This window comes from Perna viridis, chromosome 13 (genome assembly GCF_037379345.1).
Source record: "Perna viridis isolate PV_CMFRI_1.1 ecotype Kerala chromosome 13, ASM3737934v1, whole genome shotgun sequence".
Classification (NCBI taxonomy): Eukaryota; Metazoa; Mollusca; class Bivalvia; order Mytilida; family Mytilidae; genus Perna; species Perna viridis.
Window position 1 is genome coordinate 19385897 of NC_142457.1, and position 27099 is coordinate 19412995.

The 27099-nt window shown below is 31.2% G+C and overlaps 1 protein-coding gene across 31 annotated transcripts in view; it reads left to right on the plus strand.

Annotated features, from left to right (window-relative positions):
* Window positions 1-27099, plus strand: part of LOC148599847 (tensin-3-like) — a 130894-nt gene that overhangs the window by 74318 nt on the left and 29477 nt on the right. For 11 of the 31 annotated variants that reach the window (XM_088558731.1, XM_088558736.1, XM_088558733.1 and 8 more), the window contains exons 9-16: window positions 1762-1961; window positions 3069-3137; window positions 4678-4785; window positions 18886-19086; window positions 19690-21078; window positions 22977-23302; window positions 24629-24691; window positions 26130-26304. In XM_088558731.1, the coding sequence (XP_088414857.1) occupies window positions 1762-1961; window positions 3069-3137; window positions 4678-4785; window positions 18886-19086; window positions 19690-21078; window positions 22977-23302; window positions 24629-24691; window positions 26130-26304 (2531 nt within the window). Of the gene's footprint in view, window positions 1-1761; window positions 1962-3068; window positions 3138-4677; window positions 4786-18885; window positions 19087-19689; window positions 21079-22976; window positions 23303-24628; window positions 24692-26129; window positions 26305-26730; window positions 26755-27099 lie in introns of all 31 variants that reach the window. The other 20 variants (XM_088558734.1, XM_088558744.1, XM_088558746.1 and 17 more) reach the window with 10 other exon arrangements.

Below are 27099 nucleotides of genomic sequence, written 5' to 3' on the forward strand. Positions count from 1 at the left end.
AATCATTTATAAACAAATATCTTCATGCTTTTCCTCATTATATAAGCAATTTAATCTCATTATCAGTAGACAAGGGTCTTCAGGGGGGGCTTCCAGTATAAACATACATGTTTTCTTGACATAATCATTCTGTTAACTAAAATACCACTTTAAATTACCTGTGATGAACCCCAAATGTAATCTAATCTGAAAGAAGCAACTTGCTACCAGTTTCTGCTATTTTTGGCTTGAACATCTTCCAAATTGAAGGAGATCTGTTTTTTATATCTTTTCATAGTTGAGGCAAATATAAAAATGTGGAGTGGATATGTTCATTAGATTTGTTGAACTAATAAATAGATTATACTTATTGGAGTACATTGTCTGTCTCAAGGATGTTCTTACATGATTTATTTTGCTCTGATTCATTATAAAAACAACAATTTCATTGTATTATGAAATGTCATTAAAAATCAATAGAATGTATGCTAATTAAATTCTATGTGTTCTCTAGTATAAATTAAAGCCATTCTATAACCCAATCCTATAGCCCACAACTTGTTTTACAATTTGAATTTTAAGACCTGTTTCTTGATAGACAAAAACCAGCTATAAGAATCTTTTTTGGATGATTAACTGTGAAATAAATCTGTTTAACAAAGTGATGAAAATTATGATGTTTTTGCCATGGTAACAGAAAAACCAAGTTAAGGTGTTACGGATCAATTTAATTGAAATGTGGAGGTTTTTACCTCCCATATTTGATGTTCTCATGCCAAGCCCTGGTTTCTGTCAGAGATGTAATCCAGTTTTTAGGGTTTTCTTTACATGGTTGATATTTAATAACAGCAAGATGCAATGAAGTTATCTCAAAATGTTTGGTATATACTCAGGAGAAAAAAATGCAAATTTTGAAACAACTTAGGATGTTCACTGCTCTATTTGAAGAATAACTAGAATTTCAAAATGCTGTGAAATCTTTTAAGTTTTTTTAACAGTATAAGAAGAAAGTGCTTGTTTTCAGATATAAGCATTTGAAATTTTGTCATGAAAAGGGTTTCTCTAGATTGTCCATAGATTTTGTCTTAATTGGTTTCATCTATTAAAACCTCTGAAGAAATAATGAGAATTTCATAAAAAAAACTTCCCAAATAACATTTTAATGAAGTTATGGAAAAAAAAGTGGGGGTCACGGGGCAAAAAATTTAATTTTATGGAATGGATGAGATCAGACGAGTCAGAAAATCTGATAAAAATGGCTGAACATGACCAGCTAAGATCTTGAGGTAGAAACTTTGCAATGTAATTATCTCGATAGGAAAATGAAAAAAATACAATTTTAATTTAATTCAGATGTAGAAAAATGTTTTTTTTTCTGTCTCCTTAACTGTATATTTAAAGTCAATAGTTTGAAAGTGAAATTGGAAAGTAGAAAACAGGTGGATTGCCACACCATGCATATTATTTTCTACATATCTCCTCCTCCTACCATTTTCAAGGGGGACATATTGTCCTGCCCTTCTGGTGGTATGACACAAAGGTTGTACACTTAAATCCTGGAATCTGTACGATTCAGGCAAAATTTAATAAAAATTTAACATGCTAAAAAAAAAGTTCATGAAGTTGACATTATTGATCCTAGTTTATGATCTACAGAAGATGAATTGACAGTTCATTTATCTTAGAAGTGTCAGAGACTGTTGAAAATTGCAATCACTAATTAGTCCATTCAATTAACTTTAATTTTGTAAATATTGCAATTTTATCTTTTTGTCTTTTCAGCAATGTAACGGACCAGATGCAAAAAGTGTGTATATCAATATCCCCAGGAATTCCATTGCGAGGAGACATTATGATTAAGTGCTTTCACAAACATCCGTCAGGAAGTCGGGAACCGATGTGGACTTCACAGTTCCATACTTGTGCAATATCTAATATGAGTGTCTTATTTTCTAAAAATGAGTTGGATGAGGCTAAAGAAGGTAAGGGTAAATGTTGCCCATTAAGTTTGGAGGGCAATTTATTAGGTTTGGCCTGTAGGTCTGTTTTTCCAATCTGTATTTTGCTAAAAAGGAAGGTATTATTAACCATTTGGAAAGTTACGGCTAAATATATTTGGTGTAAACAGTTTGACAAGGCTAAAGAAGGTACTTTTCACGCTTTAGAAGATGAGGGCATTTAATTTGGGTTAGTGACCATATGTCTGTTTTTCCATTTAGAAGGAAAGTGCTAATTGTCAAGTCAGAAAATAATGGCCATGTAATTTGTTCTAAGTTAACGAAAGTAGTTGTTGTAGCCCATAGAAAGGTCATGGCAATTAATTTGGTCTGATGTCTGTATGTCTATTTTTCCATTTTGTATTTTCCATATAAAAAAAAGAAGGGACTATTTATTCAAAGAGTTAATGGTAATATGGCACCCTCAAAAGAGAACCAGAAAACCTATTTAAACAGGTCTTATGCTTATACTCCCAACAGGGAGATAATCTCTCTTTTCAAAACTGGTGTAACGTTTATCTCAGACTGATGAAAATGCATAACTGCAATGTTTATAAACAAGAAAAACAACTGTTTGAAGTTTTGTTTTTTTTTTTAAATTCTGCAGTTTATTCAAACAGCTGTGACTATACATATCACACACAGAATCTTGAATTTTGTGAAAATTGTTTCAAACTTTTCCCCTGCTGTTTATATTTTTAAACACATGTATCACAATAATTCAGTTACTTTTTCTCCACTTTTGTTGAATCTTCTTCTGTTTGTTATCATTTGTTGTTACCAGTAAAAAAAAAAACAGTTCATTTATCAACCTCCATATGGTTCTTATGTGAAAGAATAATCAAGGGAACCAAGGTTATAGTGGTAATCAAAAGAATGTAATCCAGGGACAAAGACCCGACATGGAAAACAGACATACACAACAAAGAACATAAAGTACCTAAAATCATACATACAAAGTAACAAAAGTAAATGAGCAACTCGGACTCCACTAAAAACTGAGAGCATGGACCAGGTGCACCGGTAGGATAAGATGGATCATTTGCCATTACATAGAGTCTGTATTGTAAACATTCATTTTTTTTCTTTCAGATCCTCGGTTTCCGGTGAACGGAAAAGTAGAATTTGTGTTTGGTAAATCTCAAGATAGCAGAGTTATAGGTATGTACTTCTGAAAGTCGCCAAGCTACAAGAAAATCATTTTCAAGGATAAAAAAATTTCTGTGGTGACTACACAAAAACCTAACTTTTCCATTTCAAAAAGGATTCCTATTTCTGTTAACCCTCCATAAAGGGAGGGGGAAACTCCCACAAAGTCAATGAAAAATTTAGAATATTCCACACAAAACTGAAAGATTTGAGGGAGGTTTTTGTTTAAAATTATAACAGTTTCTGTGAAAGTATGAAATAATTGAATTTTTACATAAAAAATTTGCTTTTATGCAAAAATTTCCCAAAGAAGACATTGTCAATTGGTAAGGATCTCCCACATGGATGGTTCCAATGGTTTACAGGTATAGGTGCTTTTGACGTGGAATTAACCTAGTTATTTCAATACAGTGAAATCTGTCTAAACAGAACCATGAATAAATTGTTGACCTGTCCAAACCAGATTTGTTTTTGTCCCTTCATATCAATATCAATTCATTTTGAACCTGTCTAAACCAAACAGCTCCCTGAAATGAATGATTTTAGAGTCCCATAGAGGTTTGGTTTATACAGGCTTCATTGTAATATATTTTTGTATTAAACACATACAAATATAACAATGAAATTTTATTAAGTAGCTGTCTTTTTAAGAATCATGCAAAATCTGAAAAATGTGATTCCTGGTCCATACTCCCAGGTTTTAGTGGAGTCCAAGTTATATTTGACTCTCTTTTCTCGCTATTTGTCACTAAAACAGTTATGACTAGCTAGTTCATTCACATTTATGAATTTTACACAAGCTCTACAATTCACATACATGCATGATGAAGGGTAATAACAAAAACTGCTGAACTGATATTCTCTAGACTTAATCAAAAGAAAAGATAGTATAACAAATGACTATATCAGGGAAAATTTGAGATTACTGCAATGGTCCTTGTTTTTAAACTAAACCTCCCGCTTCCTTAACAGTTGAATATTATATATATATATATTTCAACACAAACACGTAGGAGATATAATTGCATATCAAAATTGAATAAAACCAGTAGACAAAACAGAAGAAAAGAATAATAAATAAATGTTCAAAATGAACTCTCTGCTGTACTTTTAAATATGATTGGATTTAATCTTCCTTAAGGAGGTAGATCTAGTGTAAGAGACATAACTCTTGACATCAGTGATACATGTATGTTTGTATCATATTCAATTTCACCAAAGCCTATCAAGCTTGCATTTGAAACAGAATGAAACCAGTCTAAGTTACTTTAATGCTTAAATGAGATTGATGTAAAATGCTGAATACAAATGTTTCAATGATTTGTAAGAGTTGTGTCCCTTACCCTAGGTCTACCTCCTTAATACAATAAAAATCAAGTAAATCACCTGCTGAACTTTGTGGGGAAGATGTAACTGAAAAATGGTGTGAAGAAAGAAAACCACAAAACTGGTTCATTACAAACAAAAGTCCTTTCACTTAAATGAATTTGTTATAAGCTTCACAATCACATATTTGCTTCTTGAAAAACAAAAATTTTACTTTTTTTTTCAGTTCAAGATTTCAAATCTGATGTTACAGTTCCAGTAATTGATGAGGATGGATTAAAACGCTCAGACTCTTATGAGAATTTTCTCCGTAGCGGAGGAGTAAACATTGATGGTAAATACTCACATATAACACACTTATTCACACACCTACAGTTGTATCAATATACAAAATACACATGGCAGCAGGCAGTTATACCTCCATATTGGTCAAAGCATGATGGGAAATTTTATCTTGTCACTTAGCAAGTTGGCTGGAAGTTTTGGATGGTGGATGCTAAAATTATAGAATCTATAAATTTATTCACTGTATTCAAGTTTCTATAGTTATATTCTTTGGGGAATGGGATCATATAGAAACAATGTTCTTCCGAGTTTCTTATTGAACTTTGAACTTTAGCATTGACATTGACCTTTGCTGATAGATTCAAGGTCATTTCCTCTCAAGGGACTTAATGATATCCAAACACTCTTTCTATCATTAATTTCTATATTTTTTAATGATCTGGAAAAAAAAAGATGAAAGGATATAATTTTATGTTTGGATATCACTAAAAGATTAATTTTGCCATTTTGCATGTTTCGGTGGTCCACATCAATTGGGCATAGTTAGATTTTTTTATTTATTTGTTTAGTTTTTTGTCACAATTTTCCGACTTTTAGCCTCTAGAATAGTGCTGCTATATTTTACTAAATTAGAGGTGAGTTTGTACGTAATGTTTTATTTTTAAGTTAATATATACATGTACATGTATTTCATTATTTGTCTTTGATTTTTACACTGTGTACAATAAGTTCTGAGATCCAATACAAGTAATATGTATCTTTTTGTTTGTTAGTTTTTGGATTGGGACTTTTCAAAACTTTAAGGAAGGAATAAATACTTTAATATTTTGGCCTTTAGTATTCTTGTAATAACTGTAAATACTTTTAGGCTTGTATAACTTTTTAGACAAAGTTTTTTTGAGTTTAAAGGCATTTTTCAGCTGTTTTTCATAATGGCCTTTTCATGTAGAACTTTCTGTCACGATTTGTTAGTATTTTTTATTTTAATTTGAAGTACATGTCCCAGGAATATGAACTTGTTTCACACAGTGTTATAGAAGTTCTTGAAAAAAATTGTATTTATGAAATTAAAATGAGTTGACATAAAAAATTATCTTTTTGCTTTGAAGGAGGTAGACCTAGGGTCAAGGACATAACTTTTGAAATCAATATGTTTGTATTATATTCAATTTCACCAAAGCCTCTCAAGCTTTAGTTTGAAGCAGAATAAAATAAAATAAAAAGATAATTAGATGCTTACTTAGGATTGATGTAAAATGCTGAATACAAACATTTGAATGATTTTTAAGAGTTGTGTCCCTTACCCTAGGTCTACCTCCTTAAATAGCTTCTGTTCAATATTATGCAGCTTTGAATTTGATTCCTGAATACAAATTTTTCCAAGTTATTTTTTTTATCCTATAAAAAGAATGATAATTTCTTACATGGGAAATAATTTTTATTTGCCTGTTTCAAATTGGAATGTCATTTTGTGTGATCTAAGTTGTCATGAAAACCCATTATGTGTTCAAACTATCACCCTTTCTTTATAAATATGAATTACAGTTTCCTACTTTTTTCATCTACTTGATTTTTTCCAAACCATTTTTTTTTATACTTTGCTAAGTTTAATGAAAAGAAGTTATGCCACCTTGTCAAGTGTTCAATAATAGTTAATTTTGCGATCATTGCCCCAAAATTAATGTCATTGTAACTAAAAATAGATCTGCTTCTGTAAGACTGGATACCTGTTTGTGATAGAACCTTCGTTCTGAACTTCAGTTTGCCTGTAAACATGTGACCCACAGTTTGCTTAGGTACATGTATCACCAACCTTGCAAGGTGGTGAATAATATAAAGACTTCATTATGCATTGATACTGACAAGTAATGATGTCCTGTTAATGATTAAAAGGATGATTACATAGCTACACTGTGGATTTATATCGCTATGTGATCTAACAGACATTGAGGAGTCCATTGTCAGAAGAGTACATGTAGCTTGGATATTGCAATGATTTGTTGGCATATCCATTATTTAGTTACTATTGTAGGGGAAGTTTTGATTGCTCAATGGAAAATGTTGATGATGCTGGTATCAATATTGACTCGAAGTCCAAACTGGATTTTTCCTTAGATCTAGATTTATTCTTAGAAAACTACTGATTTTTTGTAGGGATTTTAGAGGGGTAGGGTGGACAGGGTTCTATGATTGATTTATGGGGAAAATGTACTTTTCTCTTAAAAGAAAATGTTTTTCTTGCTGGAGGAAAGGGGAAATTGAGGTGCTACCCACATGGCAGGACGTAATGTTGTTAATAGTGCTTTTTCTTAAGCTTTGCATCTTCTCTAATTGTTGTAATTCTAGCCAATTAAGGAGAAATACAGAAACTGCTATAAAAACTTACTAAGTTTTAATTTCTGACATGTACTCAACAAATTACATAATTGCATGTGGCAAGTTTCTTAACGGGAATATTAGGCTCGTAAATTTACATAAACATTTCTGTGAAGTCCTCAATAGCCTTGTATTATTTGTAAAGGAATTAAGAATATATAAAACATCTATTTTTGAACTCTTTATAATTTATTGGCCTGTGAATCTTGGCAGTGTATCTGAAACATTTTTGTGCTGTATATTTTACACTGATCAGTGTTGTACTGGAAGGAATTTTTCTATTATCTGCTTAGCACTTCATTTATGTGTTCATTTAACTTTATTTATTGCCTTTGTAAATGTAGTAGGATACAATCTAGGGCAGTATTAGAAATATTTGAAATTAGCAATAATTGCCCACTTGCCTAGTCAAGTTGAAAATGGCTGGGACAATTATGTTTTAAGAGTTATCTGCCCTTTGGACAAATTATTTATCTTATATGTTTTATATTTTTTATAAGTGGGATATTATAGGCAAATTTGGTTATATAGGAGGCAAGATGGAAGTTATATTTTTTATAAGTGGGATATTGTAGGCAAATTTGGTTATATAGGAGGCAAGATGGGAGTTATTGAAGCTTGTCCACCAGTCAACCAAATTATTTTAAAAATGTTGATCTCCCAAAATGAATATAGTTAATTCTTCAACTTTGAACTGAATTGTTAATGAACTTTTCATAAGTAAAAGTTCAATGAAACCTAGCAGGGATTGCAAGTCAGTTCTCTTTCTTTTAATAAAAATTAGCTAAAAGTTTTGTTTTTTTTAATAAAATCATTATCTGTGGGATAAAATCGTTCCCTTTCATTCCAAAGTCAATAATTTATGTAGAATGAATTTTTAAGAAATTCAACAAAACTTTAGGATGATTTTTTTTTTGTATTTTCTTCAGTTAAAAAAGAAAATGGCATGTAAAATATCAATGAATTCATAAATCCTCAAAATAAACGACAAAAAAAATTGAATTCAACTGAAATCAGAATCTATATATGAAAAAAAGGGGGTGTTCTTAAATTTAACTTATAATATTTGTTTAGAGTGAATCATTTGTTTACAAATAAGATGACAAAAATAAAAACAAAAAGAACTATTAAACAATACAACTGTCAGAAAAATAATTATACTTTTTATTTATTATGCTTAGTTGTCAGGTTGTTGATAATAAATCATAGGTTATCAGAAAAGCGGTTGGTAAGTCATCATGTTGTACTACAGTATCAAGATGGTACGTAAACAACTCCTAACGGGTCTTTACATGGAAAGGTGAAAACTGTGATAAATTATTTGTATCAACTTGTACATGAAAACCTTTAGGTGAATTTTTCATTCATAACTTTAATGAAAATCATTGATAAAAATATTTAACTATTTTCACTCATTTTTTGGATTGTGCACTTGAAATTTTGTTTGTGGTAATTATATAGTCAATACTATAAAACACTCTAATAAAGATGTGCATCCCATTTTTCCAGAGGTTTCTCTATACTTTGCAATTACTTGTTCTTATTGACTGTCAGTAATAGTCTATGACATGTATTTAGCTCCTCCCTTTTTAATGGCCAACAACCCCTCCCTTTTTCTTTGAGCAGTTTGTAGGTACATTTTTTGTACTTGTTCACTTATGTGTATCCTCAAGAGTTATCATAGGTGTTAACCTTAAAAAATTCTAAAGTGGGAGAACTCCCTCTCAAAATATTCTCAAATGGGAGATTTTCATAGATCTTGTTTTCTTGTCATGTTTTGACAAGAATTGAAGTAATTCAATATGATTTTTAGCTAAAAATTTAAATTAAGGGGAAAAATTTCTGCAAATGTCGCTAAATAATCTCCCACTTTGACTTTGGCATGCAAGTAGAAGTTTGTTGAATTTTTCATGAAACATAGGGAGGTACCTGCCAAAAGTGGGATACTTAACACCTAAATGGTACCATTATACAGAAATACATTTTCATCGATTGGGTATTCAAACGACTATCAAAACCAATTGATGATAATTAGGTTTAGATGCCCCCCCCCTTTTTTTCCATGCACAGTAACAACTATCCAAAAATTATCACAAATATGTACATTATTAATTACATGTGTAATATATAACAATCATGAACTGTTATAAATATACTACATTTGATCCCAGGAGGCATTAATCTGAGGATAAAGAATGTGGGGGCTCTTAAGGGAATAAAGTGCAGTTGTGGAAAAAGGTGGGTCAAGCTAAACAGATACAATGTATTAAGGATTGAAATTAATTAAGTTTCTCAAATAAAATGACTAAATTGATGGTACTTTGATGTTATGAAATTTGTTTTAAAAATATTTCAAAAAAAAAAAAAAAAAAAAAAAACAACCTTAAAATGATTAGGAAATTATTGCTACATTTATGTATATGTAAATTGTGTTTCTTTAACTTGTGGGAGTCAGAGGTGGGTGTGTAATCTTTTTATGTCTAATGCATTTTAAACTCAGGCACTGCCATTATAAATAGGTTTTAATCTTCAAAAAGAACATTATTGCTTATCGTTGACTAAGCCATCCTAATTTCCTGCTTAATGGAGTTCATCAATCGTTTAATGAATGCTTATCTTTTGAATCAGTGGTTACTACTTCATGTGTAAACAGGAAATAATTTTCTAATTAAATAAATAAGATCACCCCTTGGTAACCCCAGTCATTAATTGCAGAGGCATCTGGGAGATAGTACCTTGCAGCAGTAGTCATCATCTACCTGAGTTCATAACTGAACCATTAATACTCTTCAGCAAACATCACTGCACAGGCATTTTGAGTTGCTTCGTATGGCCACTGATTTGAAACAAAAATTCAAATAAGCTGCCGGGGGTGAAACAGTTGGAAAAAAACGTGAACTATGTAAAAAAAATATCTTTTTTTGTTCATATTGTCTATTTTTAAAAAGGAAAAGTAGCTTATTGTGTAATATGGATTAAAAGAAGTGGTTAAAGGAGAGATTTTTTTTATCACTATCAAGAAGTTTCCAAAAATAGATAGGAATTTGGCAGGAAATGCGAAAAAGATGCATCAGTGAAGAGTGTTTGCATCTGGAAGGCATTAATTCTGAAAGTGTTAGTGATCAATTTCGTTTGGGATTTTGACAATTAGTGATTTCTAATTGGTTATCAGGAATCTGATCTATATCTCATCCTATGTGGAAGTACACAGATTTTTTAGACGGATATTTATTTTAGTGATTTTTATGTAGATGTGATTTTTTTTTTCGGAAGTTTGTTAGAAATGCCTTCCACAATTCATACCAATCGTCCCAATGGTAAGTGCTGTCCAAAACAAGGCTTTTACTCTCCACTTTTCCCCATCTCATGACTTAAAGACCTGATTGAATTTTATTTTTTTAATGTTTGATGCTTCCAGTATTTTATTCCTAATAGTTGTTTTCATCTATTTTAACACTAAAGGAAAAGGGGTATTAAGGATTCTTATTGGCCCTAAGTACATCTGAAAACCATTCAAGTGTTGGAATTTATGGACTTGTCATAAATTTACAAAAGCATGTAATTTTCTAACTCAAACACTATTCCTTTTTGTCGTTTTCAACTTTCAAGTCATACAACATCATAAGTGTCTTTTATTTTTATTGGGAATATATCTGTTACGTAATACAAGTGATAATTTTATCTTCTAGAATAAATATCGAACAGTTAGCTATAAGCTGATTTATGTATAAGATGCATAGAATTAGATAACTCACAGCATGTTTTCATCTCATTTATGTCCAGCAAAGTTTCTCCATCCATCCATCATAGATTTGTATTTTCTTTCTTATTGTATTTGACAATGGTCTACATTTGTTATCTATTTTTGCCACAAATTTGACATTGAAATGTGATTGGTTGATTAACGACCTGATAATAATCTATATCACCCTCTGTCTCTTGGAATGATTGACAGGTTGCTAATTTTGAAGTTGTATATTTCTCTTTGGGTGTGTGCATTTTGCAACTTCATATAATCTTTAACTCGTGCAGAGATATTTTGTCTTTTCCTATTTCCATAGTCATCTGTCTCTGTCTAATAAACTAAATGATATAGGTCTAAAATTTTGAAAAAAGTAATGGAAAGCAGAAAGAGAATGGACAATAAAAATCAAAGTAAAATTCATTTATGTCAGTGATTAAAGAAAATTAAAAGAACTGAAGCACTGATAGAGAATTGAAAATTAAATTCTCTTAATTTTCATTGTAGTTATTGTCTTAGGTGGTCAAGGCATCACTTTCCTTATGAATGCCAAGTTCTATCCAGGTTTTTTTAGAAGGAAATATGTAATTTTAATCAGTGTAGGTATTTTAGAAACAAAAACTATGGGTGTAGTTAAAATTGAGATGTATGAATTTCAGTATAATTGATGATTTTATGATGCTCTTTTTCTGGAAGTGATCCAAATTTAAATTCTTTTTCAAGTGGAACTTGCATTTAGACATGTATTCATTCAGTTTGTAATGATTCATTTCTAGAATTTTTAGCTCAGTTTATTTTGGTACTGATTAAGTCCTCCATATTTTAGGCTGATCTTTCATGGCTGCAATTACTATAAAGGGAGGTGGGATTGGGGATAAACAGTAAGCCTAAACTACGGGACTAGGGATCTGCTATTTTCAAATTTTCTTTCTTTCAAAGGGGGTTCAGTGGCATTGAAGCTTATTACCTATTCAAAATATTTTTGACTGGTAGATTTTGAAAACTTCAGCTGTATAATAGAGGTTCTTGTTGCAGATTTTTACTTTCATATTGAAAAATAGAAAAATACTGCACGTGTACATTTCAGGGGCAGATAACTCTATCAAAACTCAAACCTCAATTTTCAAACATTTAAATGAAAAATTTCCAAAGATCTTAAGTGATGCAGATTGGTAGCTGTTTTACATGCATGTTTAAGATTTTTTTTTTATATTTTGCTCGATTTCTTACTAAGTCATATACTTGAATTAAAAAAAAAGAATTTAATGTTAAAACAAGTGGACACATTCAAGTGATATCCCCCTCTACATGCTACTGTTTTCCCTCTTGAGACAATCTTACATGCCATCAGTTGAGATGAAGTAACTTAAATGATTTTTTTGTCTCTATTTTTGCCTCTTTTCACCCACTGACAACTGTCTTGCAAATCCATTTAGCCATAAAGATATAAACCCATATAGTTGAACACTCAGATGGTGCCAACATGCATCTGCCTTTTGATAAGATCTCGTCCATCTTCATTTATAGGATATAGAATATCTGTTTTATCAATGAGGCTTTTCAGAGATGCAACTCATGTTTTGATAAGCCAATCAGCTGTTCAGGTTAAAACAAGGCTGAAAACACGAAAATTGTAAGCTTAAGTGCTTCTTACTATGTGCTAAAACAGGTGTGCCATTGATAGGAGGAATTTGTGGACCAACATTATTTGAAGTTGTTTGTAATTTGGGTCAAGAAGTTCTTGTTTAGATAATAGCAGATATGGTGTAAGTAGCAGAAGATTGATACTAAAGAAAATATTTGGAAGTTTTAATACAATTTTTTCCTGCATTGTTACTCCAGGTATTTCTCTTGTTTCAGTCTTTTAGGCATTTGTAGAGAAAATATAGGTAGACAAAGCAAATCTTATTAGGTTCTGATTGAAAAAAATTAGCTGGAAAATAGTAGTAAAATCTAAATATACACCATAATCTACAGATAACACTAAGCAGTTGTTTCTTGTCCATTACCATCCTCTCATGTTATCTGGTCCTCAGCAGGGAAGCAGATCTGGCTTGTGCCACATGTTTTTAATTGCATCCTGGGTAATAACATGGGAATATGAATGAGATTTCACACTGATGAGAACAAAGTACATACTTAGCCAGCACAAAACATCCTTTGATCACTTTATCTTATTTGTTTTTGTTTTCAAAGATCTGGCTGCACTGATATGATGCAGAAATGCTTTTATAAATTTGTTAATTATATTACCAGTAATCTTATTGTATTCTTGTAAATAAAAAGATCATGAGTAAACAGATTCCAGTTTGGAGGATTAAATAGAAACCCCCACCCGACCAGTCAGTAACCCCCTTTTTTAGAATTGCAGAAACAATGTTCTAGGATTCCCTTTTTCCCCGTCACCTGGGACAAGTACTATTATGATGAGGGAAGTTGTTTGACATTTTCCACTCTCTCTTTTGCAAATAGAAAACTTAAAATTTGGAATGGACTTATGAAATTTAGAAAACAGAAATTCTTTGCTGGAAAGGAATGTTTTTTTTTTTTTTCATTTGAGTTTTCCCATAGAAACCTTAATTTTTCAAAAATCTTAAAACACTTGAGGAGTGTTCTTGTATTCGTTCAGATTTTTAACAAAACATGCTAAAATAATGCTTAAATTAAGAAATAATTTTGAAATCATTAAAACCACTACTATAATGGTTAACTTGCTGACCTTTGAACCATTGAATTATTCTATTAATTTTGAGTTTGAAAAATTCTCTTTAATCTTTAACTACAGACAAATTTACTTGATGCCCTGCACAGTCTTAACTGGCTCCACTACATGAAGATAATTCCTTGCAGATAAGGCACAAGATGAACTTCCTCTGTAGACAAAAATAAAATTACTCAATGTCCCATCACTGTTCTACTACATGAACATGATGAAGATGATCTCCAATAGACAAGATCGTAAATGAGAAACATGTGTCACTAATTATTGCTCTTTTCTTTCGTGACTACAGCATTCCGAGTGTGTTGTATTAGCAGCAGCTAGTATTTATAGGTTTTGGAGCATTTTAGGGTGCGTTTGAACTGTTTGCTATGACATGATATGTGTTTATGATACAGGAACTCTACCTGTGGGATTTGATGAGTTGCTTCTGTTATTCCTTCTAATAGCTGGATAAATAATGGGAAATTTTTTTCGCTTATTAGATTACTAGTTTCCTCTTTCACTAGTTGTTGCTACGTTTTGAGTTTTTCGGGGAAGGAATAGCTTTGATGCCAAGTTTTTTTTTATGTGAATTCGGAAAGTTTTAAAGTTTCCTGTGACATAATATAAGTATATTTGTTTTGTTCGATGTCTGGATTTAGGTTTGTTTGTTCTCAGACTTGTGGCAGAGATTCAGTACTATGTGGAATTGTGGGTGTCATTAATGAGTATCCAGTGATTCACTAAATTTTAAAGCATTATTGAGAAATAACATAGAAATTAATCATTCGTGTTTAGCTGTGTTTGGAAACTGTGCATTTTTCGAACTGAATTTTGCTGCAAGGATCCTGTATATTCTTTGTTTGAGTTAAATGTTTAGAATAACTTTTCAAAGTTTTTCAAAGATTTATTCTGAAGTTGGATTAGAAGTTCAAGTTGGATTTTTAGTTGAAAAAACCAAAGCTATGCAGAAGATGCTTTAGGTTCTTGTACTTTGGATCTAGGAGTTTTCTGCAGCAAAGAATTTCTATTTAGAACAAAATGGCTACATGTACTGTGTACATTCCTCCAGGTAATGTTAACATGAGTGGCATTTAGGGTAAAAAGGAGGGGAGGGGGTATTTACATTCAATGCGACAAAATAATTAGAAGTATTGGGTAAAGTGGGAGTATGTTTTTATTTTCGTTTCTTTGTACGATTTATTTTGGTTATTCCAGGTTCTCTGTTGTGTTTGTCTTTTTTTTCTGTCTAGTCTTTATCCTTGGAATATATTCTTTTGGTTTCTGCTTGAATCTTGTTTCACTTGTTTACTCTTTACTGTCAATGTGCTTTAGTATTGCTTCAACCCTTGCAGTATACCATTAATTCTTTCCTGAGCTACAGTGATACCAGCCTTAACAGAATCCTGAATAATCTGAACCTGTCATAACCAGGCACTTTTAACAATCCTTTTACATCAATATAGATGTAATTTGAACCTTGGTAAACTGGACACCTGTCTAAATCAAACCAATTCTAAAGTGTAAAAAGGGTTTAGTTTAGACAGATTTTACTGTATTGTACAGATAATTGATAAGAAGGTGAAATATTGTTGTATTACCTGTAACTATAGAATAGTGGAGTATCTCTTCAGAGCAAAAAATAATAGGCAGATATTTTGGTTCTTTGTCAGAAACCAATTATACTGAAGCTAGATTGGAATTTCTTCACAGTTTCCTCTGCCAAAAATCTGTTTCTTCTTCAGCGATAAGTATAATATATTTGTAATGGTTCGTTTACTTTTTGATTAAAAAATACCTTAATTACAAAAATCTACCTCCAAAATGTTTCATAGACAAAATAGTGGGCATGAAAACAAGTGGGGGTTGAGGGACAAATTTGGGAGAAGGGTAACTGCTTGTAATTGTGTATTCTTTTGATTAAAAGATACTTTTATTACCAAAATTATCTTTCAAATGTTCATGAGAATAAATTAAGTGGGGAATGTAATGTGATTTTTTTGTGAGAATGATAGTTTTCTTAGATGGCTATAATTGAAATTTTGAGAGTAAAACGAAAGTTTTCTTGTTGCACAAGTTGCTCTGATATAAAAATTACCTTAATTACCAAACTCAACCTTGGAAACAAAAACAACAACAAAAAAAAAAAAAAAAAAGAAGAATGAACTTAAAAATGTAGCTCAGAAATTGTAATGCACTATTGCCTTCCAAACCACTAAAAATATTTTGCTACAATCCTAATAATTGTTTTCAATGACGAGCTACATGTAGTAATAATTCAAATTTTGAAGAAAAAATGAGAACTTCCTGTTGTGTCAGTAATGTTGTTTACTCTTTCAATTAAAAGATACCTTAATTACTAAATTCAAAGAAGTTGTTAAGTTGTTATAACTTGGATGGATGTTTTAAGTTAATGTTTCTATGAGTGGTAGCAATAATTAATTATGTCTGTTCCTTTTCTTAAAAAAGTTTGGCTTAATTATCAAAATTACTAAACAAAGGGAAAAAAATTGGTATATTGGAAATTACATACATGAATAAGAGTATGGGAGGGTTAAAGTTATTTCAGCAAAAAAAAGGTGGAGTTATATTGAGTAAAAGTGCATGTGTCTGTAAGTCTGTTTGTTTAACCGTCTTCCTTTCTGTGGATGAGAAATACATGTAGTTGAGATATGGCCTGCAGGTGCAAGATAAAATAAACAGGAGATGTTTATTAGGATTGAAAAAGGGGGGATTATTTATATTTGAAATAGTATATGTGGTTTAACTTTTTTGTGTGGTTGAAAGATACATATGTATAAGATATGACAATCTGGTGCAAGTAGAAAAAAGGAGGGGTGGTGGTAAATTATATAGATTAGAAAAAGGATGGGGCTATATTCATTTGTAAAAATACATGTGTCTCTAAGAAATGTAGATATAGCACATGTAGCACATGTCCTGTGGTAAATGATAAGTAATACAGTGATAGTGGGTAAAAGCTAAAAAAAAGTTTGGGTGTGGATTTTTGAAGAAAGGAGGGCAGTGTTGAGTAGAATACATGATATTTATTATGCCAACTTTGGGTGTGGATTTTTGAAGAAAGGAGGGCAGTGTTGAGTAGAATACATGATATGTATTATGCCAACTTTGGGTGTGGATTTTTGAAGAAAGGAGGGCAGTATTGAGTAGAATACATGATATGTATTATGCCAACTTCCTGTGGTATAAAAAGTAATACAACATTAGGGCTACAAGCTTGACTAAATAAGATAGAGGGTGTTGATAATCCAAAAGGGAGGGGTAGTTTTGAGTCAAAGTACATATGTCTGTAATGAATGTTTGTTTAGCCTGCTTCCAACTGTTTATTTAGACTGAGGAGTATCTAACATTAATTACCAGGATCTGTAAATTGTTTAACTTGTCTGGTTGTTTTGGTTATAAACAGCTAGTTGTTTGTGTAAATAAACATTGATGATAGGAGGGCTGGAAAGAGTATGGTAACAGACTTGCCCCATATTTTCATAAAAGGTATGAAAATCTTAGGTAAAGGATCACATGGTGATTGAGGAGTAGACTACTGATGCAATCCTGGTTTTTGGAGGTGAGGTAGATCTTGGGGTTATGGACAAGTAGACTACTGAGGTACTCCTGGTTTTTGGAGGTGAGGTAAACCCAGGGGTAATGAAGGAGTAGACTACTGAGGCACTGCTTGGTTCCCAAAGGGAAAGTAGATCCAGGGTTATGGAGGAGTAGACTCCTAAAGCATCTCTTGATTCCCAAAGGGAAGGTAGATCCAGGGTTATTGAGGAGTAGACTTCTGAAGCATCTCTTGATTCCCAAAGGGAAGGTAGATCCAGGGTTACGGAAGAGTAAGTGGCTAAGATACTCCTGAGTTTTCATATATGAATTATACATCTTGATTATACAGTTGTATTTTCTGTTGATTTGGATGTGTTTTTTTTTTTTTTTTTTTTTTCACACTTTTTCTGTATTTCTTAAGGTTTCGTGACATATTGACCAGAAAGGGTCTAGCCACTGTATTGTATAGGTTTTTAAAAAAGCTATAATCTATGTGTGTACTAATAAGATAATAAGTACTTGTTAAGATACAATGATTTCAGACAACATCTTTGATTTGGAATTTGCTTACAGAAGTTAACTGTGTGCAGCTTTTCGTGTACTGAATGAAATGAAATAAGAGTAGGAATAAATAAACAAGATAGTGTATATGTTTATCTCTAAAATCATTAGGCTTTAAGTTTTTATAAAGTATTTTTTTGCTTTGAAATGTGTATAAGATGTTTCAAAACAAAGCTAACATTTTTTTGATAATTTGTATATAATCAGATAATATGACTTCTTCACAAAGTACATACATATTTATTACTCATATCTCCTAGTCATAGCCTCTTTGATGTTGTTCTTAAGTAAACTCAGCCTCCAGCTCAAAGGCTAAGAAAAATGTTGACAAGAAAAATGATTTTGTGTGATTTAACTGTGGTCCTTTGCAGTTTCTACTCCTTAATTTATGTTATACCTTCACAAAGTTGTCATGAACTTGCCCATCTTTGGTTAAGTGTAATCTGTACTGAAATAAGGAGTAGTTAAGCTGAAATGGCATAATGGATTGGACCATTAAATTTGGGGTAATACTAAAATATGGACTGGTAAAATGGAATGGTTCATTTTAATTGATCATGATCATTTTCTTTTGAAATGTGAAATATTGATGGCCAGAATTATCATTTGCATGGTTTATAAAGTGAACAGTTATCAAAGTTTTTTGCCAGATTTTTACAACACTTGTGCTTTTAACTTTTTCAAGCATGCTGGGTTATTCATTACAGACTTCAATCACAATATTTGTTTTTTTCCCACTACTGCACCCTATTTCCATATGCTAGTTTTATTTTATGTTGTTTATTTTTACAAGAAATCTATTCATGAAACTTTATGTTACAGTAATTAAAAAATGTATAGGTAATTTGATAAAAATTGAAGTTTGAAAAGAATGAACAAATTTGGCTTTTTTTGAGAAGCAATCTCCATTATAGCTTCACTGGCTGCTATGAGTTCAAATTTGAATGACTGTTTACAGTAAAGTTATCAAGGACTTTATATTGGATGGCAATTAAACAGATTAAAAGATAGTTGTGTTTGTGCAATATACCTACATTTTGCATGGTTGATTTTATGATTAGGTGGAAAGTCCTTGACCTTTGACCTTCATCTATGAGAACCCTAAATTTTGGTGAATAAATCAATTGTTTGAATAGATTTCTTCATTTTTAACTTATTCAGATGCATGTTTTTTTTTCTACCTATTAGAAGAAGCTACTAATTTTCAGATGTTCGAGAAAAGAGCTTGAATCGAATTTCATACGGTGTGGCACATGCAGAGGGCCCTGTGGACGGGAGCTTGTATGCAAGGGTCAATAAACGACAGCATGAATTTGTCGAAAACACGACCTTTATTCATAATGATGTTACCCACCAACAAAATGGGTCCCAGGCGTCGAGCGTGGACTCTGGCATTTCTGCTTCTTCGGGTATTCATTTTATTTCCCAACATGCTTTTTTTTATAGCAGCAAACCAAGAGTTTATAAAAAAAAAGTTTTATTTTTAGAGATCAGGTCAAAGGTGAAGGTTTATATAGCAGTTTTGATCTACTTGTACATTTTTATCAGACACTGATAAAAGTTAAATTATCAATTTTCTTTTTACTGAAAAGACTTAAATAACATTTGGTTCTGCTGCTAGATTGTGGGTTAATTTTGTTTTTACTTATTTGGAACTTCGTCTTTTTTGTTTTTGTCATACAATATACAAATCACTAACTCTTCATCTACCTAACTCTCACAATTAACGGCATTATCATCAAATATGTATATCATCATCAAATATATACATACTTTTTACTAAAAAAAAGAATTGAAGATGATCTAAGGTCAAGGTTATTTAAGTCATTAGTGACCTCTGACCTTGTCAATCCATGGTAGGTACATAACTTAATTCATACATTAATATAATTTATTCACTAATGGTGTTAGGTGTATAAACTTCTTGTTCAACTTTTCTTCAACAAGTGAAAATATTGCTTTGAACTATTGAACTTGAACTTATGACCTTAATTATGTTGATATTCTTTCAGGAATGATTGGAAATACAAGTAAAAGCCAATACAGTACTCAAGTGCGAAGCAACGAACCCATGCAACAAAGCTACAACACAAGCACAAATACCATGAAATCTAGTTATAGCTCCTCAAGCACACTGCCGAAAAAACCAGCAACAATGGACGAACAAAAAGAATTAGATATGATTCTAAGTGACTTGCTTAATGACCAAGTTTTTGTGTCTAACCCTCAAAGTCCACCAAATAAATCTAATGAGACACGGACTTACAGGGAATATGATGTTGAACGAAGTCCTGATGGTAAAGTTTTGTATCGTACTGCCGAGGCTAATTTCAAAATGCCTGAGCAGCACCAACAACAAAGCTACTCGTACAAAACAGCACACAGTGAGAATAGTAGTAGTAAGTCGTATGTGCCACCAAATGCTTTCAGTTACACCCCTGCGTCACCTGAGTTGGCGCGACGAACTGAATCATCAAAAACTACAACTTTACCATACAGTGTTAGAACAGACTTTCAAAACGGCGATCAGTTCTCATATTCAAGGTCTGAAACAGATAATTCTTGGTTACAGCAACAGCAACAAAAGTTAAGAGAACGGAAAGATAGCAAGTCAGAAGAGAGACAAATGCAAGAACGACAACTTGTCGATGAATTACGCTCTGCACAGAATAAATATTTTACAAAACGGGCTCAAAATGAAGCAGACGAACAAGCAGTGATGAGCTCTTTCCAAAGCACATCACCACCTCCTTTGAGTAATGGACCCACGTCAGGAAATTATTCATATTCTATGAAAAAGACTCATACATATTCAACAGAAAAAACACCGGAGCCTATTCGTTCATACCCAGGTGATAGCTCATATTCAACCTCAACCACGTCATATAGGACGGAATCACAATCTAACAAACCTCCCCCATCACCGGGGCAGACTAGAACGAATATTCAAATAAATATGCCTGTTTCACCCCCTATTAGGAGTAGTAGCAAAGATTTCATGCAACGTACAAGAACAAGTAGTACCAGCAATTCATGGCAGTCTTCACCTGGCCAATCAAATTTGCATCGTCAGAATTCTGACAACACTTTTGATCGGCAGTCAGAAGTTATTTTACCACCTGTTGTAAAAACTATTACTATTACGACCCCTCCCCAATCTAGGCGAAGTTTTTCACCAACTTCACAACAAAGTCAGCAGACTTCTAAAAAATCTTACGAAATTCATCAAACAATTCGTGATCAGTCACCCGACTTTACTAAGAGTCTTCCACGATATTCTCCTACAAAAACCAAGGTTACGGAGATACAAGAAACTAACCACCCTGACGGGGATAAGAAATCTCATTACATCACGGAAGTTTATGTTCATAGAACTGCCGGAGATGCCCCGAGTGATCAAGGTTAGCTCACATGCAAAATTTCCGCCGTTTTCCTTTTATATCTGGCACTTTAGAGATACTCAAAAAAAAAATTCGACCTTGAAAATAAACTGTCACTTGTCTAAACTGTCTAAAGTCACTTGTGATTTAGATTTTTTTTTTTAAATATTTATTTTTAATCATTCTTTTATTCTTGTTTTTTTTATAATTTTTGTATTTTTTTTTAATTGAGTAACTGTTTTTAAAAATTTTAATTTTTAAAATTACAAAAAGCCTCTGAATAGATATTTAAAGTCACTGGTAGGTAGTATCTCTCAAGTGCACCTTGCGTTAGTTTTACCTTTCCTGATGTTGTCAAATTTTTTACTATTAATAGACTGCAAATATATATTTAGAATGATTCTGAAAATAGAATGCATTTTTACCGGAATGACCGCTGCGAATGATCCAAATTTTCAACTTGTAAAACTGCCATGATTTGTTGTTAGACACTAATCAAGGAATGATCCAAGGGAGGCTACTGCTATGGAATGGGAGATAACTCTAAATGTGTTGCTGATTGCAATTTTGTGTTTTTGATTTTTACAGAGTTTTTGGATTTTTTTTAAATTTGATTGTTGCTAGTTTTTTTTTTTTTTTCAGGCTTTTTCAAAATAACTGCTTTTCAAGAAAGCTAAATGTTCTTTTCTGAGTAGAGTAAAAGAAGTGTATGGGAAAAAAAACATGTTATTTGACAAAAAACAATTATTTGAATGTTCTTCAGCTGTTGTATTTTAATATTTTAGGTAGACATCATTTAAATGTCAGAACTGTAGGACACCCTCCATTACATTTGATATCATTATTTCAAGTAAACTTGTTGATGATTCGCTTTTAATATACATGAATACAAATGGTGTTTCATGTTGACCTTTCATATTTTATTTTGTGATTTCCTGTGTAAAATTGACCAATTAAAGAATTCAAAATTGGTCTTACGGAAGCGAAATAGACATAGGATGAACCATGAATGGATGATTGATCACTCCCCATGCAAATCAAATATCATGTTGACATCAAAGCAGTTATTTTGAAAGAGTCAGACTGAAATTTGCTTTATTTTGAAGGGTTTTGGTGTATATTTTCAAGCATGACACTTTAAAATCTATATTAGAAAATAATATTTGACAATACAAGTTTGTAGTGATAAAAGTATCTTGCATGAGTTTTATATTTATTTTTTGTTCATTCAATATGTTGATAAAAAAAAGGGGTTGGGCAAGAATTTGCAATTTAATATGTTTATGAAAAGCTTCGATAATATAATATATTGAATGAACCATATTCTTTATTCAGATTTTATTGTTTTTCAATGATTTAAAATGAATTTCATTGTAATTGCATGTTTACAAATATTTTTGCCAATTTGCTTTTTAATGCTGTGTGCACACTAGTTTTCACCTCCTCACAAAAACTTAACAATTTATTCCTAATAATTAACTTTTTAAAATGCACCATGAATTGTTAAAGGATCTGAAGCTAGAAATTAGTTCAGACCTACAATGAAACCTGTACAAAGCAACCACTTTTGGATTTTAAAATGTGTTTGAATTATAGAGGTTTTCAGTTTTAAATTGATATAAAGAGGGCTTAAAAAGTGTGGTTTAGGCAGGTTTTCATTGTATTGAAGATTCCATGAGTATTTTCTTTTGGTAAAGTTTCAAACCATTGTGAGGATTACGTTAAAAAAGTATGATAATAGCATAAAATGGAAATTTATTTCTATTTATTCTAATTTTATTTTTGTCTATGAGTTTGAATTTCATCTGTCAAGTTTTATTGATAGAAAAATGGAAATTTTGGGTTGGAAATTACACAAATGTTTAATAAATTCTTGTTGAAAAAGACATTGTCATCTTATTATTCAATTTATTTCGCAGTCCAGCACCATCGAACGAAGTCAATGGAAAGAACGGAAAAGACTGAGGTTGATAAGTCAAGGTCATTGGACGAACTTGAACGATCATTACAAGCTGCCTCTAATTCAATAATTGCCACAAAACCCTCATGGCAAGTACAGAATCAACAGCAGACGACAACAGGGAACCAGGGTTTCCAAAAGATCGAGCAAACACAGAGAGTCACTCGTAAATACGAGACTAGAACTTATGAGACTCATAATAAAGAATCAGTGAGTACAGAAGAGCAACGGAGCATGTCACCGACGTGGGATAACTTAGAATCGCATGATATTCAAATTATCGATGTATGTATTTGTGTATTTAGTTTCATTTTTCGCAAACTACTGAGTGAATTGCACTTTAAAACAAAAAGAATTGAATTATTATTATATATTTTTTATCATCTTTCATAACATTGGTAAAATGACTTTTAGTAAACAGAAATTTATTTGAAACTAAATTTTTTTCTAGTTTGATGGTGTCTAAATTATTCTCAAATAAAGAAAAGCAGTGCAGATATCATGCATGTATGCACTTAGTAGTATGTGAAATTCCATTTGAAATGAAATCTTGGCTTTATTACCTTTATGAGTCCTCTCTTATGAAATGTTTATTTTTTGTTGGATAAATTTTGAAAATATTTTACAGCCAGTAATATAGTAAACTTCAGGGAACAGAGTTGATCTTCCCTTAATTGAATTAGCATTACCTGATGAAATTCCTTACCTGGACAATTAATCAGGAGATTTAAACCTTGTGTTCATAGGTATTTAAATTTTTGTTTGATAGAAAGTTTATATCACCTTGCCAGTTGTCCAGGTAATTACATAGGAAGTTTATCAGTTGATTGTTATTGAATCAATTGAACATAAACTCTATTTCCTGAAGTCAATTATATTTTTGCTGTAAAATTTTGAATTGAATAATATATTAAAAAAGATTTCATTTCAAAATAGTTTTCTTTTATTTATATCCTATTAAGTTCATTTTTACCCTATTTTTTCCATAAATATCCCATTTTTCCTGATTTAACAATAAGTTTGTTTAATTTAACACAACTTCACTGAACTTCAGCATGACTATATCTCTTGTACCACCAGTCATTTTCATCATACATGTATTTCATGTAAAAAAAGCTAAAATTAAGACATAGTAATTTATATCACCTTGACAGTAACTTAAGACCGTAAATGACATCAATATTTTTTTACAAAAAGGATCTGTACTTTTACACGTGTGTCTCTCAATACTTTTCAGGAAATGATAAATACAATAAAATATATTAATGATGGGGATTATATGACCTTTTTATACAGATTAAACAGTCTGGACTGGTCAGAAGTGATAAAATTGTTGATATTTACTGGATTTTATCACGAAATATGTTTGGATTTATTTTGACTGAAACATTAATTTATTTCTTAAATTCTCTTTGCTACACTGAGGATAACATTGTGGATGTTTTTTATATTGTATTGTGATAATTAAAATTTGGGGAATCCTTTAAAGTTTTGAGTGATTCTTACATGGACTAAGTTTTATTTGTATATGAACCTCGTCCTTGCCTCGTTATATAATACAGTTTCAAAATGTCAAATGGTGATTATGATTATACTTTCATCCATTTAAAGAATGAGATGCAGGAATTAGATGCGGAAGTTTCACATCTAATGGAACAATTTATTGAAAATGAGGTAGTTTTTTGCATGACAAAATTATTTTTTTCAAGATACATTTATCTACAGTGAAAATCTCTCAATGTATTTTCTTTAAGAAATATTATTTACTTAAATATTACTTTGCATTAAAAAAAGAAGTTATTTGCAATTCTTTTTTACTTTCTTTTTTTCCTTGTTTTCTATTTATAGTATATATATATATATATCTTTCTTAGATATTTGCATTAAAAAATTGTAAAACATGAAACAAGCTTGGGGTGAAAAAGGGACATTACTTTTCATCCACTATTTTTTTTTCAAATATTTTTTTCTGAAAACTTTCATTCATATGGCTGTATGCATGTCAAGTTAGGGTGTATTTTTTTATTGTTTACAAGATGCAAATGACCATTTTTCATAAGTTTAACTATCATATAAACATGTGATATAGTTCTAAGTATACCAACACTTATACAAAATGTACTTTCAGTTTTCATATTCAAGAACAATAAATAACTATTCACATTTAATGTAAATATAAAAATTATACAAGTATTATTCTAGAAAGAACCAGTTATATATTCCATATAAATAAGTATTATAAAATGTATTACAAGCAATATCATATAATATGCATCCTTGTTTTTCCATTTTCTTTTTTGTATACAAAACTTTAGCATGTGTTGTTATTTTTCAATAAGGTATGATTCTTTTTATTGGTAAAAGCAGACAGATGAAAGATAGTATGTCTGTCCATCTGGTAAAAGCATGAAATATTCCTTATACTGGTATTTTGATGTTGTGAACTTTACATATCTTTGCATGCTTTATATACTGATGGTAAATATTTTTTAAACATTAGTAGAATATTTATATTTTGAATGATAATTCCATGTTGGAGTAAGCCCGAGCTGACATCATGAAATGTTTAAAGTTTAAAAATCTGAAATTTCCAATTTTTCACTATTATTGAAGAATAAGACAATTAGTTCCTCTTCTGTTAGATTTTAATAATAATTTATTTTGCTAGAAAATGACTGCTGATTATTATTATTATAGTCTAGTAGCTAATAAAGCCAGGTTCAAGGAAATGTTATATCCTTAAAGATTTAAATCTGCTTAGATATTGAATGAAATTGACAACACTTGCACACATGTGCATGTATGTTAAATAGAAAAGTACCCTTAACCAGAATCTGTACTTTATTGCTGCATTAGAGTTCAAATCAAATGATGAAATAACATTTTTTTAACTGAAAAATAATTTCTTTGCATAAACTTCATTTTCACCATCTTCATTGCACTTACAATTTTACCCACTCCTAAAATAAAGGAGGGGAGATCAAAAGTACATGAATTTGAAAGGACCATAGGTATCTTATCTGTTTTAAGTACCAGTAGTTGAAGTTACATTTGACAATAAAAAATTTAAACACCATTGAAACTTTTAATGAAATGTGTAAACTATTTTTAGCAACGACAAGAAGTCCAACCCAGACCTAAGCACATCAATGTTGTTGAAGAAGACAGATTCAGTTTGAGACCTATTGGACCTGGTATGCAACCTCTGGAACCAGAAGGCATACAGACTGGTACCTTGCCTAGATCTACTACTCCCAGTTTTCCAGTCAGCCCTGTGGCATCTGCAGGTAAGTTCTGATTGGATGCTATTTTTGAAATGATAAGATGTGGAATTTTTTATATACCAGTAGACATATCTATATTTTAATATTTTTTGTTGAATTTATATATACATTGTAAATACTTGAACAAATTATTTATTTTATTATCAAAAAGATAAAAATTTCCAACATTTGAAAAATGACCTGCCCTTTTGAAACATTAGTTTTCACCAAAATTTACACACTGTTCAGAAGAAAGAAAAATGAAGTATTTAGTTTGTTGTAGAAAATTGCATTAAATTTGGAAATTAGCAGTACTCACTTGTGTGACTTATGTAGAAATTAGTAGATTTACATTAATGTTCCTCTTTTAATTTAGTCCATCTTATATGGTTGCTAAGTTACAGTTGATAGTTCATTTCAATTTTGTTTTTGTTTGCGAAAAATTTTCAGATGCTTTTGACAAAATAGAAGATAGTAAGTTAGTGGAAAGAATTTGTCTGTTTTGAGTTTTGTGCTTTTTAGTAAGATTTAGTGTGACCTAAGGGCAGATAACTCTTGTCAGCTTTGTTTTTTGGTTTAGAGATTAGAGTTGCATTGGGTTTGGATGTCATATGACCAGTGAAATTAACAGATTTATTAATAGTTTTTTTGCATCTTTTGTGTGAGCAAAGTATATTTAGTTGTAAATCTTGGAACTAATTAATTTACTAATTTCATCATTTTTTTATTTTTGTTTTCATCATATTTTTCATGCCCTTATTCTTTTATTGAAAAAATCATTCTTTTCACAAAAATGACCAGAAGTAAAGTTCACTAAAA